Consider the following 18,169-nt stretch of genomic DNA (forward strand, 5'->3'; position numbering starts at 1 on the left):
AAGAATGATTGGCAGTATGACAAACCCACCGACCAGATATGAAAGCAATGCTGTATTGAGTTTGTTTAACTAAGAATAGTTCAAGGAGTGACTCGACAACCTCCTATGAAGATTCTGAAGTTAGAGAGTTATTTATTTTAACAAATGAAAGGATGATGAGTGCCAGCAGCCAGGAGGAGAAAGGAGGCAAATTCAGGCTATCATGAAGAGCAGGAAAGGTTCACTGGTTCAGTGGTTCACTTGAACCACTCCATCAGCAATATCCTAAAATCAAATCAAGTGTCTGTCTGAGCTGCAGGCTTGGCCATCTCCCGCAGTAATTCCTGCATTAAAATAAATGGGTCTTGCCACAGCATGGGAGTGCAGCAAAAGATAAACTTATCATTATATCATATCCCTGTCTTGTGTCATGTTACACTGTAAATTATTTAACTCAGAGGCAAATTTTGTTCTGGCTCGTGTAACACCAGATGCAAAAAGAGCCTTATTCATCAACAAGATCCCAAGATGCTCTTGTAACAGACATCATGGGAAAAGTTGTTGCGTTGCCAAGTTTAGATGGGAGCCTAATTCTGTTCTCCATATACACAGGCTTAGACATGTCTTAACCAATCAAAGAATTATTATAAATAACAGCAACCACTCTCATATTAGATGGAAAGCAGCTTCTAGCCTGTGAAGATGAGAAATAGGTTCCTCTTTTTTAACATGAATGCACACCTTTAAAAAGTCACTTCTAAAAAAAAAAAAAAAGGGAAAGAAATTCTTAAGAATGTTTTTCTTAAGAAAAATAGGTTCAAAAATAGGTTCAAGAAGAATATAAAGCATAGCTAATCCCCTCCTACACACAGGACACTCATTCTCCCCCCTGCCACATGCATATTCAGACTTCATGACAAAGGAGCCCGTGCTGCCAGCTATGTCATCTGGAACCACAAATTTTACCCCATTCCTTGAGCAGAAACCAGTGTTTCTTTGGCTGTTACATGAAAGTGCTGCACACACTATTTTAAAAAATCCAAAGATCCTTTTTACCAGTGATCACATTTTTAGGACTGGTCCCTCTGCTTCCTGGCTTGTGGAAGAGCCTCTTCTGTTAGGTGCACTGTATTTTTCCATCCCAGCCATGGACTTAAGACCCGAAACCAGATTGCCACAGAGTCCACCATCCGCATGACGATGAGCGACTGCCAGCAGGATGAGTGCTCTTCCTGCTGCCAATGCAGCACCCCTCACCTGGTGTCATTCACTGAAGTGAATTGTGTGGGCTGCATCTGTCCCATGCCTGCATGCACATGGCACGAGGACCTGTTCCAAGGTTGCCTCAGGTTTTTCCCTGAGAACTGTACAGATTTACCTATCATGTCAGAGCTTTCAGGGAAAGCTTGGGGCATGATGGTGCCTGACTGGCACTGCCCTGCAGAAGTCGGATGAGCTTCTGAGCTGTTCTTGCTCCAGGGGGGGAATCCCTAAAGAGCTAATGGGGTACGTGGGAAGGAGCCCAAGGACAGGCCCTTTCCCAGCAAACTGTCTTGGTTTCCAGTGATCCACAGCTTCAGGACTTTGTGAACTGGATGGCTGTCTCTGGACTTGTGTTTATCAGCCCTTGTGGGAACCTCCACCTTTGGAGACAAGCGTGTGGGAGGCGACAAAGGTTTTGGTGACCCCCACGGAGGAATTCTCCAGCTTCATTGTGTGCACCAGTCACTCTCAGCAGTTTCCTCTCTGCCCCCTGCCCCTTCCCAATGTCCTGTGTGCCTGAAAAACAAGAGCAAACCCAACCAGCACTCAGGTCTCTTCCAAAAACAATTACATCATGTTTAAGCCATCAAGCATGTGATTTCTCGGCTCTGAAACTGAAAGCAGCCTCTCTCTGGGAGAGGAAGAGAAGCTGTGCAATAGCCAGCTTGGATTCAGGAGGAAAGGCTTTATCTGCCCACCGCAGAGAGGAGATAAAGGGACTGTGGATCAACACCTCTGCAGCACCATGCAGGAGGGTGGGCTGCAGCCTTTGGAGAAGGAGAACACTTTTAGTATCTTGAGATTTTCAGTGTGTTTCCTAAGAAATTTGCTCATTTCTTCCAGAGCCATAAAGTTTTCTTTTTTATTGTTGTTGTTTTTTTTTCTTTTTTTTTTTTCCTGTTTTGTGAGTGGGAGTTTGGGCACTAGCACAGTGGGTGCACCTGCCTGGTTTAGTGTGTTAAGGCAAAGGGATGCAAGGAAATCTCAGCTTGCCTAACCCCCTGCACCACAGAGCCCCCAGCTCCTATGTGGCAAGAGGTGTTGCTGAGTCCCACGGCAGCAGAACAAGCTGTTTCCTGTGCCCAGGTTCTCGCCAGCTCCTCCGTTTCTTGTCCTGTTTTCCTGCAGCCTCATGACTAAGGGGAGGGAAGTGCAGGGGGGTGAGACTGGCTCTGCTCCCGCAGTTAGTGCCTGGCCTGACTCAGGTCCCACGTGGACAACTCACACGGATCCCCTTTGATCCGTGCACAGCAAGGAGGCTGCAAAACGAGGACAGAGGCTACAAAAGCTGCAGAATAACTAAGCCAAGTGAGGAAACCTACTGAGAACTTTTGTCTGAGACAAATCCCAGTCTTGGGAGACTCAGGTGTGTTTCCCCAGCTGGGACAGGCAAGTCTGCAACTTGAAGACTCTGGCTGGGAGCAGGGTTTCCTGAAACCATCCAGCTTCTCTTTCCTGAAAGCTCCGCTCAGTGGATTAGCAGATGTCTTTGTTGAAATCCCGGCTACCTGCCAAGGATTACTGTAAACACTTGGCAAGGTGCAGCCTCTTGGCACTGACGCTGGGTGTTGGAGAGAGGAGCTGCAGTTCACCTCGCTGAGTGGCACTTTTGATGTTCACACTCACAAATAAGCTGCTAACTGGAAACACCCCAGGCAGGGGTAATGCATCTGCTGCAGAAACTCTCACCCCCAAAACATCAATTTATTTTTGTTCTCCCACATCTCTTACCAAGGAGTGGTAAGGGCTTACTTGCCTGTGTACTGGGAGTGGAAGTGGCTGTTCCCAGCCCTGTGAAGTCCCACACACTTGACACAGTCCCACGCAGTGCCAGTGTAAAGACAGCATCTGTGTGGTGCCTGGTGTCAAAAACAAGAGAAGACTGCAGTAGGATCACAGAATTGTAGACTCATTGAGGTTGGAAAAGACCTTCAAGATCACCAAATCCAACCATCAACCTGACCTGCCAAGTCCCATCACTAAAACATCTCCCTTAGTGCCACATCCACACACCCTAAATACCTCTGGGGCTGGGGCCTCCACTGTGGGCAGCCCATTCCAATGTTTGATCACTGTCTCCATAAAGAAATTCTTCCGAATTTCAAACTGAAACCTCTCCTGGAGCAGCTTGACACTATTTTCTCTTGTCACCTGAGAAAAGAGACCAACACGCACCTCGCTACAACCTCCGTCAGGTAGCTGGAGAGAGTGATGAGGCCTCAGCCTCCTCCTCTCCAGACTAAACAGCCCCAGTTCCCTCAGCCACTGCTCATAACTCTTGTTTTCCAGTCCCTTCAGCAGCTTCGTTGCTCTTTCCTGCATGCACTCAAGCACCTTGATGTCCGTCTTGTAGTGTGGGACCCCCAAACTGGACACAGTACTCGAGGGGGGGCCTCACTAGAGCCAAGCACAGAGGGACAATCACTTCCCTGGTCCTGCTGGCCGTGCTATTTCTGATACAGGCCAGGATGCTGTTGGCCTTCTTGGCCACCTGGGCACGCTGCTGGCTCACATTCAGTCAGCTGCTGACCGGCATCCCCAGTTTCTTTTCTGCTGGGCACCTTTCCAGCCCCTCTTCCCCAAGCCTGTACAGCTGCATGGGGTTGCTGTGACCCAAATGCAGCACCCGGTGTTTAGCCTCATTTAATGTCATGCAATTGGACTTGGCCCATTGATCAAACCTATCCAGATCCCTCTGCAAAGTCTTCTTACCCTCAAGAAGTTGCTATATGATCTAGGATCTAATCCACGCCTGAGTGGTTGTGTCCAGGAGTTACTGTCATGGCATTAGGAGCAGCTCGTGGTAAACAGGATCAGGCGAGTGCTGTGAGACACCTACGGGCTGCCTCTCCTGTCACTTGGTAAGGATCTCACCTGCCTGCACCACAGCGGGACTAGGAAGGGACAAGAGGACCCCCTCGCTGAGGGATGCTGTAAGGGCATACGGCATTTGCCCAGCCTGTCAGCACTGCAGGACGCGGTGCTTTCAGGCAGAATGCCTGTGGGGGCATTCAGCTGTGACTGCCTAACACAACCAGCCACACTGAACTTGGTGTTTAAACCCAAAACTCTAAAGTCAGCTGGGTGATGCAGGACTGCCCTGAATTAACTTCTGTTTAAGAAAAACCTGTCCAACCCCATTTCAGGATGTCAGTGACTGTGCCTGCCAATACCTTAACAAGTGGCTCCAACAGTTAATTACCTTCCCTGTTAAAAATGTGTGCTGTTTCCAGTCCCAGTATGCCCAGGTCGGCCAGCAGCTCCTGGCTTGCACTTTTCTCTTCTCTGCCAGACTGAAGAAGCCTCCCTCCCTCCTTCCCATGGGAGCTGCCAGGGCTCCGGCTGGTTCTGAGCTGCAGTCGCCCCGGGTGCAGCGTGCAGGACCTGCTCCCGGTTCCCCAGGGGAGCTCTGCCAGCGGGAGCTCCCAGCTCCCCTTAGTCCCTCATCCCTGTCCTCCAGGTCCCCATCTCCTTATCCTCCTACATTGCACTTGCACAGTAAAGCCGCCATCCTATATGTATGCCCTTCATTTGCTCTTCTGAGCCATGCAGACTTCGAGGTGACCCTTGTAACCGCTTTCTGCTCGTTCACATCTGGCCCTCCCGGCCTCCAGCACCTCCATCCCCTGAGCTGCAGGGTGGCCACGGTGCCCTTTCCCCCGGGCCTGTCCCAGGTTTAGTCCCCTTCCTAGGGCCTGGGCTGGCTGGGCTGGGGGCTGCGCTGGTGCTCTCAGCTTGGCCGCCTGGACCTCAGTTTCCCGATGGAATGGCTCCACCTAGTGCGTGTTCTCCTCCAGCCCGGACAGGGCCACTCTCTGGGCCCGCTGGGCCTCCATCCTCCCGCTGCCAGGGCAGGGTAGCCAAGCGAGGGTCTGGGTGAAATTAGGACTTGTTCAGCCGCTCGGCTCCTGGGTGTTATACCCCGGAATGTCTGTATTGAGGCTTTCTGTGATTTGTATCCCTACAGGCATCACTGGGCGGCAGAGAGAGCTGATGCCAAGGAGTTGGTTGTGTAAGAGTCCTCTGGCTCTTTTACTGAGGATTTGGGGCTATCGACCATGTAACGTGCTCCCCTGGCCCCCTTGAATAATCCTCTGTGAACCTCATGCAGTTCAACAAGGCCAAGTGGAAAGTCCTGCCCCGGCTCAGGGCACCCTGCACCAGTACGGACTGGGAGATGAGTGGGCTGAGAGCAGCCCTGCAGAGCAGGACCTGGGGGTGCTGGTGGATGAAAAGCTTGACATGAGTCTGCAATGTGCACTTCAGTCATTCCACATATTTAAATCCAGAAGATTCTTCTCTGTCCAAGCCCATCACAGATTTGCTGGTCACAAGTTCAGGTAGCCAGACATCAAGTCAAGGCCCAGCGAAAAAAACTCTTTCATGCATACCTACTTGGAAACCACCAAGGTGCCCACCCAGGACCTGTCTTGGCTGTGTATTTATTTTGAATCTCTGCTAAGCTACACCCAGCCTCTACTGCTTGGTTCTGGGGTATTTTTGTTCCTTCTGCATAGTCGTTCATAGCTTTCCCAGGAACTGGAGCTCAGGGGACCTGAAGGTAATTGCTAGCAGGCTCTGCCATGCTTGGCCATGCTTGACTCGTGCCTCGGACTGCTCTCCCATAGCCAGGAGAGCTCCGGGCTCATGGCTGTCGCACTTGCAGGAGCTGGGAGGAAGCTTATTAATGGTTGCAACACAATTTTATGGCTGATTGGGAAAGCTCATGCCCTCAGGAGTCCTTTTTCCTAGAACGGTACAAAGTCTGATGATGAATGGATGATTGTCATATTGAGTTATGCTGATACTGTGCAGCTGAAGTCACCATGCCAGGTTTTTTTTTTTCTCTTTTTTTTTTTTTTTCTTAAGATACAGGGATTTTTAAGATTTTGAGAAAGAGGGAAATACCTACTCAGATTTTCAACATTCTCTTGGCATCAGGAGGCCAGGTATCTATGAGGCACCTTCTTAGGCATTTCACTGCATCTGGAAACTTACCCATATGCTAGAATTCCCACTGGGAAACTGTGTCCCTTTGACCCAGGCTACCTTCCAGGGAGAAAGCAATACAGGGACATTGTAATTAGCCTTCAATGTCTTTTTTATTTATTTTTTTTATTTTTTAATTAGGTAAATCAGAGCTATGTTTTTCTTGGACAAGTGGCCCTGACTCAAGGAACCACACAACCTGGCACTGTCTCCCTTCACAAAGAGGAGAGCAGGGAAAGCGGCTGTGGCTCTGGGTGAAGGTGCTCTGCTTTATATTGCCTGAGACATCTGCACAGAGAGAGCTGATGGGCAAAGGCCCAACGTATCACAAATTTCCATTAAAGAAACCAAGTTTGGGAACTTACAGGTCACATCAACAGGGACAAGACATTCTGATGGAGCTGGATATTTATTTGGGGTATCCCTTTTTATTTCTGAAGACTAGAAAAAGGTGGTCAGCCCTTCCAAAACTCCTGCTTTGCTGCCTTTGCTTGCCGTGCTGCTGGCTTCTCTCCTAGCCCTGTGCTCTTGTAGCGCTCACACGATGACAGGCGGGTTTGCAGTCCCCAGCAGATCCTTGCTGACTCCCACGGTGAGACCCACCAAACAAATACAGCTGACACCAAGTGACCTCGCAGGGCTTCCCTCACCTCCTGGGACCAGGGGATTGCTCCTTCCTTACAACAACTGGTCTAGTGAAGAAATCCCTTACTTGCTAGCAGCAAGGATTAGCGGAAGTCTAAAAAGTATGATCCACAGAGTAAGAATGAAAGAATTGGGTTGTTTGGTCCAGGGGACTGAAGGCTGGGGGAAGATGAAACAGCTGTGGAGTAGCTGACCTCCAAACTCCCTTTCAGCTGCTGCATTTCCTGTACTCCTATGATAACAGCCCTCCAATAAATAAAAGGCAGCCACAAAGAGGAAGGGAATAAACTCTTCTCTGTGTGTGTCTGGAGAGGATGAGAAGTCATGGGATGAAGCTGCGGTGAGAGAGCTTTAGTTAGACATTTGGGGACTGATGAAATGTAAATATAGCAATGCGCCAGAACAGATTGCCTGAAGTCAAGTCTCCATTAGTGGAAGTTACTGAGAGAAAAAAAAAAAAAAAAAAAAAAAAACAAAAAAAACGAATTAGACAAACAACCATCAGAAAGGGTTTAAGCTGAACTTATCCTGTGCCAGAGCAGGGGGATTTGATAGTTCATCAAAGCACTGCTCCGGCTCTGTTTTCTCTGCTTTTCTACTTCTGTTCTCAACCATCTCACAGATTCAGGTGGTTGTTTAACTGCAGTCAGCCTTGAATCAGATCACCCTTTCCAGGTGCAGATTTTCGGATGAGATTTTCATTCCCATCAAAGTGAAAATCCGGTTGCAGGGGAAGCAGTGCTACGCCGTGCTGCCTCAGGCCCATGGGCATGGTGGCCAAAGGATGGAGAGCCTCCCTGGGAACATCATGGAGGAACCAGGGAGCAGGCTGGGCTTTCCCAATGATCTTAAGGCTCAAAACCTCTTCCTTTTGTTTTCTTCTGAAGATTTTCAGTGAAAACCATTTGGATGCAATACAATGGAGGTAACGGTGATCAAGGTGTACAAGCACCCCGACAAAGTGCCATGAAGTTAGGGTACAGGAGCTCTGAGTTGCAATGGTCAGCCTGGCTTTCCATCACTTTTGTGCTCGTAAGGGCTAGGTCAGTCTCCGCATTGCATCTCTCAGCGAAGAGGGGTGGTATTTTTGCCCAGGATGCTTCAGATGCAGCTACAGTCATGCCTGGTGAACATCACAAGATGTTTCCCTTCTGTTCTGATGAGTCTGGTGCTTTTGGCTGGATTCCCATCTCTCGTTAGTTTGGGGAATCACAAGCATATATGCAGACCCGAAGTGGCTCATAGTGAACGTTTTACCATAGGGCAAGTTCCTTCTTCTTCAGGAACTGTAGGAGAAAATAAAAATGTCAAATTCTACTAAGTAACAAGGCAGCCCTGTAACCCTGGCAGTCCTCATGCTCCTCCACCCTCTCCTCTCAGACAGACAAACGTCCTCAGAAGGATGCTCAGGAGGAGATTTGGGAAAGGGGAAATTTCCCCTGGTTAGAAGCAAAAGCATTATGGACTCTGCCTTTCCTGCCTTCTGTTACAGGATATCTTCTGTCACGCTGTATCCTGAAAGTGAATGCTAATAAACACCCATATAAAAAATGTTCTCTCAGTATAAATTGCCAAGTATTTGTGCAATAATCTTGTTAGAGACTTGGTACGGCTCATTTCTGTCTTCATAATGTCTCCCGGAAAAGTCCATAAGAGAGGGCACAGTATTCACTTTATATGATTACAAAAAGCCTGGGAACTCAATATTTAGTTTTGTTTAGAGTTTAACATCCTCCTCTTTGACTAGAGAGCATAACATTATTGTGTATCTGTGATAGACTGGAAATTTTTGATGTCATGTGTAATTCTCTTTTTTGCTTCCCTTTTTAAAAAAAATAGAGAAGAGGTAACTGCATATGTTACCAACTCACAAATGGTTAATGCTGGCAAGAGCCATGGCAGCCATTTACCAGTAGTGGAGGAGGAAAGTAACATGAGTAATGAAATAGAAGAAGAAATATCAGAGGAAACTAAGAAAAAAGAAATGAAGTATCTATATAATTTACCAAGAGCAAAACTCGTGTTTAAAAGGAGACAAAGCAGATGACCAGTTGAGGCATCAGAGAACATCCTACGTAGAAATCTCTGCATTTAAGTGATTGATTTTGCCCCCAGTTTAATCCTTGGATCTCAGGGATAAGCCAGCTTTCAGGGGAATTTGTGTTTCATCTCTGGTGGGCTCCAGAGACGTGATTTTGGTGTGTCCAGAGCCACCTGGGTGGATTTCAGGGCTGCTGCCCTGGCCGAACTGAAATGCACACCGGGATGCTGGAGCCACAGTGGCTGCTCCTCTGGACACCGTGGTGATGGGAGATGTGGGTGCCCCACCTGCTCCTGGCACTCCCTCTTTTGCCCAGGCCAGATAGCAGCGAGCCACGTCCCTTTTGCTGTTCCCAGCAATCTGCAGGACGCGGCGCAGCTCTTTGCTGGTGCTTGCAGCAGGCACAATGCCACCAGTTGTCTCCCACCCCGGCTCACCCCAGCTCCACAGCCCCAGTCCTGTCCCGCTTTCGTTCTGCAGTTGAATGTCTGAAGACAAACTGGCAGACAGCTTTGATTCCTTGGCTGTTTTCTTGCTCAAGCACAGGGATGTGCTCCTGGGATGGTTTTCAGTTCAGTGCCTTGCAGCACCCTGGTGAGGGGAAGCGTGCTTGTCCCTCATCACATGTGGGACAAAAGCAAGCTATTTTTAATGCCTTTTACCCATTCTTTCAAACTCCGCTACGCTGGAGTGTGAAGCAGCCCTGTTGCTTGTTTTTCTAAAGCTGTTTGCTGCCTAATTTAGGATACTCTGCTTGAAAGTCTCCAGCCTGAGCTGTAAAACCACAGCTGTGTTTTGCAGATGAGAGACTTGGGTTGGTTTCAGATCGTGCTTTTGGAAAGGCCACCGCCATCCTAAGCAAAGGCAACACAAATGGCATGAGTTCATTCTTCAGCAGTGAACTGTGAGAGCTGCAGCCTTCCCTGCGAGCCTGTGTTTTGGAAGGACGGAAGTCTTGCTCTGTTAATTTTGGATTGACAGACAAACAAACAAAAAAACTCTTCTGTGTTTAACCCTTCCATTTCTTCAGTCTGTCTCAGTTTCTATCACTAGCATAGTTAAAAGAAAACTAGGCAACATCATCAAAAACTCCTAAAGCCTCCAAAAAGCCCTCTTAGTACCAGTAAGTGTGGGGTTCAGACATCCACTTCTACCAAAGCTGCTTTCTGGGCTGACAGAGCCCAGAGAGGGCTCTTAAAGGATGTCCACGTGGTGTAGCTTCAACAGGGTGCTCCCCTTCCGTGCATAAATCAATTCTTCCCATTTTTGAATCCAGGCTTTACATCTGGATGCTTCCCCATTAATGCGTCATGGTGGGGAGGATGAAATTGAGAACAAAGTGTGCAACTGTGGAAGAAACAAAACCTAGGGGGCTCGGGGTGAATGTGTGCCAGAGGCTGCCCATATGTAAGAAACTGCTGCTGCCATGGGATCAGCAGAGCACGCTTCCCTCTTGCCCCAAAGCAGACTGTCCAGAAGATTTTTGGGAAGTCACTTGGTTCACCCCATGCTTCAGGTCCTTATTTGTAACAGAAGGACTCTCTGTTTTGAAAGCAGGGGGGTTATGAGGAGAAGAGGACGGTGAAGCAGGAGGGGAGCAGGGGGTGGCGGCCCCCGCTCTCCGTCATGCAGGGCTGAGGGGAAAAGCGAGGGGAAATGGAAACATCGGGGCGAGGTTGGGCCTCGGGATGCAGGACCTACACCTCCTGCCAGGAATAAACATTCCAGGAGAGGAAAGGGTGCCGTTGTGAGGTGTTTGGACTAGAGGGAATGGCCTCAAGTTGCGCCAGGGGAGGTTCAGGTTGGAGATTAGGAGACATTTCTTCTCAGAAAGAGCAGTCAGGCATTGGAATGGGTTGCCCAGGGAGGTGGTGCAGTCACCGTCCCTGGGGGTGTTCAAGGAAAGGTTGGACGTAGTGCTTGGAGACATTGGTTAGTGGGTGACACGGGTGGTGGGGGGATGGTTGGACCAGACGGTCTTGGAGGTGTTTTCCAGCCTTAATGTTTCTGTGATTCTGTGTTACACTGATGAGAGGCTAGAGCCTGAGCTGGAAAACGTCATGTGGAACATGAGGAACAAAGCCAGGGCACAGGATGGGAGGTGCAGGACGGTCCCTGTGGTTAAGGGGCAGCCTTTCTCTCTGGCAAGCCAAATGGCCCGGGGGAGCCAGCCCCAGGAAAGGGGCCCTCAGCCCCCTCAACCCTCCTCCTTCTTCCACGTGAGGGCATCTTCCAGGCCAGTCCCAACACAGCCGCCTTTGGGCACACATGGGCCACTCCATCGCAGAGGCTTGCTGAGGTCACAATGGCCACCCCTGCTCCGCCTTTGCTGCGGGCCCTATAAAACAGGCCCCCCTGTAGCTGGCCACCGCTCGCTCAGCGACTAGGTCCTCCGATAGCCAGCGTACGCGGCAGGAAGGAGACTAGGAGCAGCAAGGCGAGAAGCGGCCCTCCTTGGTGTGCGAGGACAGCTATGCCATCCGAAGAATTACCAAGAAGGAGGGCAGCTAACATGGAGAAGTGTCATGGGCGGAGGTATAGCACCGGCAGCACGAGAGACACCAGTGCTCGAGAGACCTCTGGCGCACAGCCCATAGACACATTTAAGCGGTACCACTGGTACCACAACAACGCGGGGAACAGGCCGCCCCCTCATCCACCCAGCAACAGGGGGCCCGGGCCTTACCAGAGGCGCAACGGTGGAGTGGTGCCGAGGCAGGAGCATCAGGCAGAGAGCCGCACAGAGCAGAGGCATGCCCATAGTCGGCAACACAGCGTGGGACCCAGGCACAGCCGTAAAACAGACGGCAGCATCGAACCCGTGCGTGAAAATCAAGCCGAGAGTGGCATGGGTCCTAGGGGTGGAACTGGTCGACCCCCCTGGTTCGGCACCCTGTCCTGAAAACATTCCGAATGGAAGGCATCCCGTTTGGGCAGTCCCAGGCAAGGACTGGCTTATCCTTCTTCCAAGCACCGTGGAGCCCATGGAGCTGAATCCACGAGAAGATGTGGAGGAAGAAATGGAAGTGGATCCACCTGCGCCAGAACAGACCTGGGACTCCCGCGGCATGTCTCTGCTCTCTGCCATCCGAGAGCACCGACAGCGTCGCAGGAGTGCCCGGCCGGCTCCCTACCTGTCGTCGCTCAGGCTCCATGCCAAGCATTAGCTTGGAGCCGCCAAACACCACGGACATCGCGCAGGCTTACCTGCAGGATGTCCCGGCAATAAAGAAATCTGTTGCCAATTCTCAGGGCTTGTGTGATCGCTTCTTTCCCATGCTGTGGCCCTTGTGTGAGAGGTGGCATCCCTTCTGTGCAGAGCCTCGAGGAAGAGCACAAGAGAGGACCCAGCTTCCTTTGGGCTGCTACGCTGGGGTGACAGGAGGAGTCCCCGAGGGCCACCATGCACCATTACCATTTGTGAAAACAGACTGAGGGGTGAAAATGGTAGTGTGTGAGCAATTATAGGTGGCTAATTTCTTCTATTAGGAGTGAGTTTCTATATCTGAGTAATCAGTAACAAGAGACATGGAGAAGGCTGGGTACTCAGCAAATTCTTTGCCTCCGTCTGCACTGGTAGACGGGCTTCCCAGTGTTTCATTCCCAGAACCCGTAGATGGAGGCAGGGGGAGCAAAGTCCCAGACTCTGCAAGTGAAGAGCAGGTTCGACACCACCTGATGAATCTCAACAGGTACAGGTCTGTGGGACCTGATGACATGAATCCCAGGGTCCTGAGGGAAGTCAGGAGCTCTGAGGCTGATGTAGTTGCCAAGCCTCTCTCTAGCATAACTGAAAAGTCCTGGCCGTCGGGTAATGCCCCTGGTGAGTGGAAAATGGAAATATCATGCCCCTACTCTTCAACAATTAAAACAAAGAATTGAACAAAGAGCAGTAGTCTTCAACAATTAAAACAATTAGGAGACATTTCTTCTCAGAAAGAGTGGTCAGGCATTGGAACGGGTTGCCCAGGGAAGTGGTGGAGTCACCATTCAAGGAAAGGTTGGACGTGGTGCTTGGGGACATGGTTTAGTGGGTGACATTGGTGGTAGGGGCGTGGTTGGACCAGATGATCTTGGAGGTCTTTTCCAATCTTAATTTTTCTAGGATTCTATGAAGATAAAGTGACTGAAGCTGACCCCGTCTGGGGACAGGGATAGGAACAGGGATGGTTATGTGGACAGGGATGGGGCCTCCGGATTATGGGGATGGCGATGGTGACAGTGCCAGCCACCTGCACACTCAACCTCCTGCCCTACCTACGTATATCCCAAACCCCATCATTTCTTCACCAAAACATCGCTTTCGGTTTGCTCTCAGGTCCCCTCTCTCATTCCCCTAATTAGCACCGCTAACCTAATTATCCCGAGGCTGCCTCCCTGGAGGGGGGCGGCCGTGTTGGTGTCAGGGGCAGCGGGCTGTGCACGGCTGCGGGCTGAGCCCCTCTCGCCCCCACAAGGGGGCGCCGTCGCCCCTCGAGTCCCCGGTGCGGGGAGGCGGCCCCGGGCCCCGCGGCCCCGCCTCACCTGCGGTGGGGCCGCCTCCCCCCGGCCTCCCCCGGGGCAGCGCGGCGAGAGCCCGGCGGCCTCTCACCGCCCCCCCCCCCCCCGGTGCCTTCCCCACCCCTCCCCTCCCCTCCTCTCCGCACACCGCCACCATGGCGGAGCAGGAGAGCCTGGAGTTCGGCAAGGCCGACTTCGTGCTGCTGGACGCCGTCACCATGCCCGAGTTCATGGCCAACCTCCGCCTGCGGTGAGTGCCGGCAGCGTGCGGCCCCCGCGGGTTGTGTTTCGGGGGGGCAGGTGAGGGGTCCCGGCCCCCCCCCTCACACCCGGGGTTTTGGCCGGGGAAGCGCCGTGGTGTGACTGGGGGGTGTGGTGTGGTGCGGTGGGGGGGCAGTGCCGGCTCGGTGAGCTGAACCGGCCGCGCAGCCGGGGGGAGGCTGCGGCTCAGGTGGTTCTGAGCCCTGCCGGGAGGCGTTCAGGAGGGGCTGGGGGGGCAAAGGCAGCTCCAGGCGGGGGCTTTCTGCTGCTGCAGAGCTCGGGGGCACCTGAGGGGAGTAAGGGGGAGCCCCGGGGCTGGGGTCTCCGGCTGCTCCCCCCTGCCCTCTCCCTTTCCCCCCACCGTGCCCCCCTCACACCCGCTCCCCAGCAGGGACCCGGCGCCCACCGACAGGTGCACAGAGCTGCGAGGAGGCAAGCGGTGATAAAAGTCACCAAGTCCAAGGTTGCTCCGCTCCTACAGGAGCTATAAAACCGGTCGCCGTGTGCTCATCACGTTAACATTTCATGATCTTTACGATGCTTTTATTTCCCTCCTGAGCGCGATGGGCTGCGGGCAGGTCTCTGCTTTAATTCCTGCTTCCCCTCTCAGTGTCGAGGTCTGATCAAATCCCGGCCAGCGCTGATAGCGAGGACAGCTCGCAGGGACCCACCGTCTGCGGCTGTCTTTCACTTTCCATTATAAAAGATTCATGCCAGCTTTTCCTGATAAACTCTTTTGCCCCTTCTTGTGCAAGGATTTGGCGTTTGCCAAGAGACGCCTTTGGGACGGGACCGTGACTTGGTGGCTGCTGCCCCCAGGTTTTGCCCGGGTGTCTCTGACCACGGCAAAAGCACCCTTTGTCGCCCGCCACCTGCGTGCCGCGGGGAGCTGCTGACAGCAGGCCGAATTAACGACGTGGCGGGCTGCTGGAAGCACCACAGGGCAGCCCTGGCAAGTGCCAAGGGAAGAATGCTGGTGTAAGCTTCCCCAGCTGCCGTAACGCGGCTGGGGAAGGGCAGAACCGGGCTCCTTTGGGCTGTTGTGCCGTGGCCTCTGAAATCTGTCACCTTTCAGGTCTGACAGCACCGCCACTGAGCACTGCAGCCTGTGCTGCAGGGCAGAGGTGTGCGAGGCTGGGGCTGGGATCCCAGCAGTGCCCCACGTAGTAACAAGTGGCAGCCAGTGTGCTTGTTGCTCTCCTTCCTCCTGCGTGTTGGATCTTTATTTGGGTGGGGAGGACATTTATATTTAAACAGGAACGAAAATATGTCATGAACAAGTTGAACTTTGAACATAAGGAGATGTCAGATTGAAATAAATGTTGTGGTGCCTCTAAAAGCTTAAATTTGCCTCTTATTTGTGCATGCCGTGACGCACTAATTGTGTTACAGAAGGCTTCCAAACAAAGTCATTGTAATTAGCAGGAAACTTACATGTAACAGTTTGTTCTTGAGGTTTTTATTCTTTGGTTAATATGTAATAGAAATCTAAGAGTGGTATTGGAAACAGAAGGACTGCTAGATAAATTAAAAATCAACGTAGGAAGTTAGTTCCATTTAGGAATCAAATTATTTAATTTGATTGATTTGACTACCTGCACAGGTAGTCTTTTTAATTTTGTATGGAAGAGAATGAGAACGAGCTGGTGATTCTAGATCCTTACATTCGGTACATAGATTTTCCTGTCCTGTTGCATGCTGATCCTGCCTCAGGATTTTGGCTCCACATCCCTGAGGTATAGAAATTAAATCTGATATACCGTAATGCATCATTTTAATGCCAGTACCTTGTTCGCTGGTACTCAAAAGCAGGTTCTTCCCTGTGACGCCAATTTAAACTCCTGCTGCTTTTGCACAAGAACATGTGAATTGCTGCAGCATGTGCAATCTGCAACTTGCAGGCACAGTTCTGCCCACACTTCGAGGTTGTTTTGTATCTGTGCAGACAGTGTAGATTCAACAATCTTTTGTTAAAAATAATGTTCGTTTTTCTTACCTTGGTACTGTTGCCTCCTGACTTTAGGTTTGTCTGTGCTGAGACATTTGGAGAAGCTAGTCTGAATTTACCAAAAGTGTGGCTTTTTAGTAAACTTGTTAAACTCTGCTGAGCCCTGTTTGACACTGTGCTTAGAGTTCTGGCTCTACCTGCTGACCTGCCAGTGCCCCTGGTTTTATCATCCTTCTCAGGCAGCATCAGCTTCTTTTGTTTACTGCTCTGGAGGTGGTAATTAGCAGTTGCTGATGATATGTTTTAAATTGTGTCAGACCCAAATTACAGAGATTCAGACCTGCTCAGGGGCTGATGTCACGTTGCTTTTGTCACGCTGTGTAGATGGCATGAGTTGCCTTTGTGCTTGCAGTGCATAGAATAGAATGGGGAAATTGTTGCTTCTCTGTCATTAACTTTGTGGCTATGCTCTCGGACGGGCTCCGCCCTATTCCATAAATCCAGCTTTTTGCCAGAGCTATTTTTGTCCAGGGTCACCGGCTGACCCAAGAGGGGTTGTGCTGGATTTAGTTCCCAAGTGAGCCCAGATGTGGGTGGAATTGAAATCATACCGGTCTCGGTGCATGCAAGGATTTTTCCCCAAGGACCTCTCTAGTGGGCAAAAGAGAAGTGATTAAGTTGTCCTTTTCATTACTATGTAATATTTGAATTTAGTACTGTTGAAACGAGCTGGATTAGTGTGACTGTCTGCTTTGCTTGTAGAAGTGAGAGGCACCATCGGTAGGTGGGTGGGCTCAAGGAGGATTTATACTTCGGTTCCCAACCACTGTGCTTTGTGCCCTGTTATTTATAGAGTCGTCTTGTGATTCAGTGAGGATTTCATATTCTTAGCTATTTTTTCATGGCCATGTCTTACAACCAGTTACTAAATTGGCAGTTTCGTGTGGGCTCTCAAGCAGTCCTTGGGTGTTACACCATAATTGTAAATAAAAGTCATCCGATCCTTGAATTCCTTACTTCTGAGTGGGCTTCTAACCGCGCGTGATTGTGATGATTAGTCATCAAACTAATTAAAAAATAATGCAGGAGTATTGGAATAGCCAGTGTGGACTTAGTGAATAATTTTGTCTCTTTCTAGAAAACCTCCAAAGCTTTAACAGATACTTGCAACCAGTTAATGAGCAACTATAAAGTACTATAAACGGCCATATCTGAGCAGTTTGCACTTCAGCAGATACTCAGCGTTATTTACGACCGGTTCTTCGCAGGCAGCCGGGAACAAGTTGGCTGCTGCAGTATTTGGTATCTCAATTTCTGTCAGAGGAGGTGTGCTTCATTGAAAGACCCCTTGAAACAGGGAGCCTGGCAACGTGGCCGAGCTCCCAGGCCTTGGCTTGCCGGCACTGCGGTGCTGATGTGCTGCTGTCCTGCCGAGTGCTTGTGCCGGGGTGGCTCGGGGTGCTCGCAGTGACTGCGACTGGCTCACGACAGGTGGAGAGGGGCAGTGGTCTCGTGGGAGTTTCCAGCAATTTGCAGAAATTGTGGCATAAATCAAACTTGGGATGTAAACTTTTATCGCTTGAAGTTTCCGTTCTAGTGTGATGAAAAAAGTGAGGGGTTGCAGAGTTTGTTTCTCTGACTCGAAGATCATCGCTTCCGATATGCTTCCTTGTAAGTAAGAGGGCCAGGTTATTTGTCACAAGCATGAAATGTTTTATGTTATACATGATCTCTTGTATTATCCTGCAAAGCACATTCATTGTGCTGTCCTGTAGAATCAGCATTTACCTCGACAAACAAATCAAAACTCAGAGCTTTAAAAATGGTGTCTAGGACATGAGAAGGGGCAGCTCGATTTCTTGAATGATCTGCACTGCGATCTCAGCGGTGACTCCAGGAGTGACTCCAGGCTTGCTTCTCTTAGCAGTGACTCCAGGCTCGCTTCTTGCCGCACCTGGGGGAGCACAGCAAGAGGTGAATGGACTTGAGCCGCGAGGCACTGGATTCAGGGGTCTGTTGTCCTGGAGCCACAGGGCGGCCTTCAGGGTAGTCCCGTGTCATCTGCGTGCTCCAGGGCTGCCTGTTCTCCCGCCTGGTTCACCAGCAGGTGCTCCTCGACTCAGCTGTTGTGATCCGAGCAAGCTGCATGTTCTTGTAGGCGTTGTGCAAATCCCCTCCTGGGAACAGAATGGATCTTTGTCGTGATTATTAAAGAATTCAAGGATGCGTGAAAGGAAGACCGTGAAAGAACGTGGTACGGTGTAATGACTGTAAAAAGATTTGTTTCCCTCCTTTTAGCTAGTTCCAGCACAAAACCATATGCAAAATGCTATACTTGCTCCTCAAATAGTTCCTGGTCATCTGAGCTCCCATGTCTGAGGATGTGCTGCAAAAAGTGTTTTTTGTAATTTTTGTGCTCTTATGGTTGTCTCCTTGCACATGTTGTGAACTCTGACCTCTTATAGCAACACTTAATAAAAACATGGCTCTGCATTTAATTAAAAAAGATGCAGAAGTGTGGGTTTTCTGTTTACAGAACTATT

At 50.4% G+C, this 18,169-nt stretch overlaps 1 protein-coding gene across 5 annotated transcripts in view; it reads left to right on the plus strand.

The window, feature by feature from the left end:
* Window positions 1-13,457: 13,457 nt before the first annotated feature.
* The window catches only part of MYO1D (myosin ID), a 158,739-nt gene continuing 154,027 nt past the window's right edge, over window positions 13,458-18,169 (plus strand). For all 5 annotated transcript variants that reach the window (XM_040536443.1, XM_040536444.1, XM_040536445.1 and 2 more), the window contains exon 1: window positions 13,458-13,667. In XM_040536443.1, coding sequence (XP_040392377.1) covers window positions 13,573-13,667 — 95 coding nt within the window. In that variant the 5' untranslated portion in view covers window positions 13,458-13,572. The remainder of the gene's footprint in view (window positions 13,668-18,169) is intronic.

The sequence above is a fragment of the Cygnus olor genome, chromosome 25, assembly GCF_009769625.2.
Source record: "Cygnus olor isolate bCygOlo1 chromosome 25, bCygOlo1.pri.v2, whole genome shotgun sequence".
Taxonomy (NCBI): Eukaryota; Metazoa; Chordata; class Aves; order Anseriformes; family Anatidae; genus Cygnus; species Cygnus olor.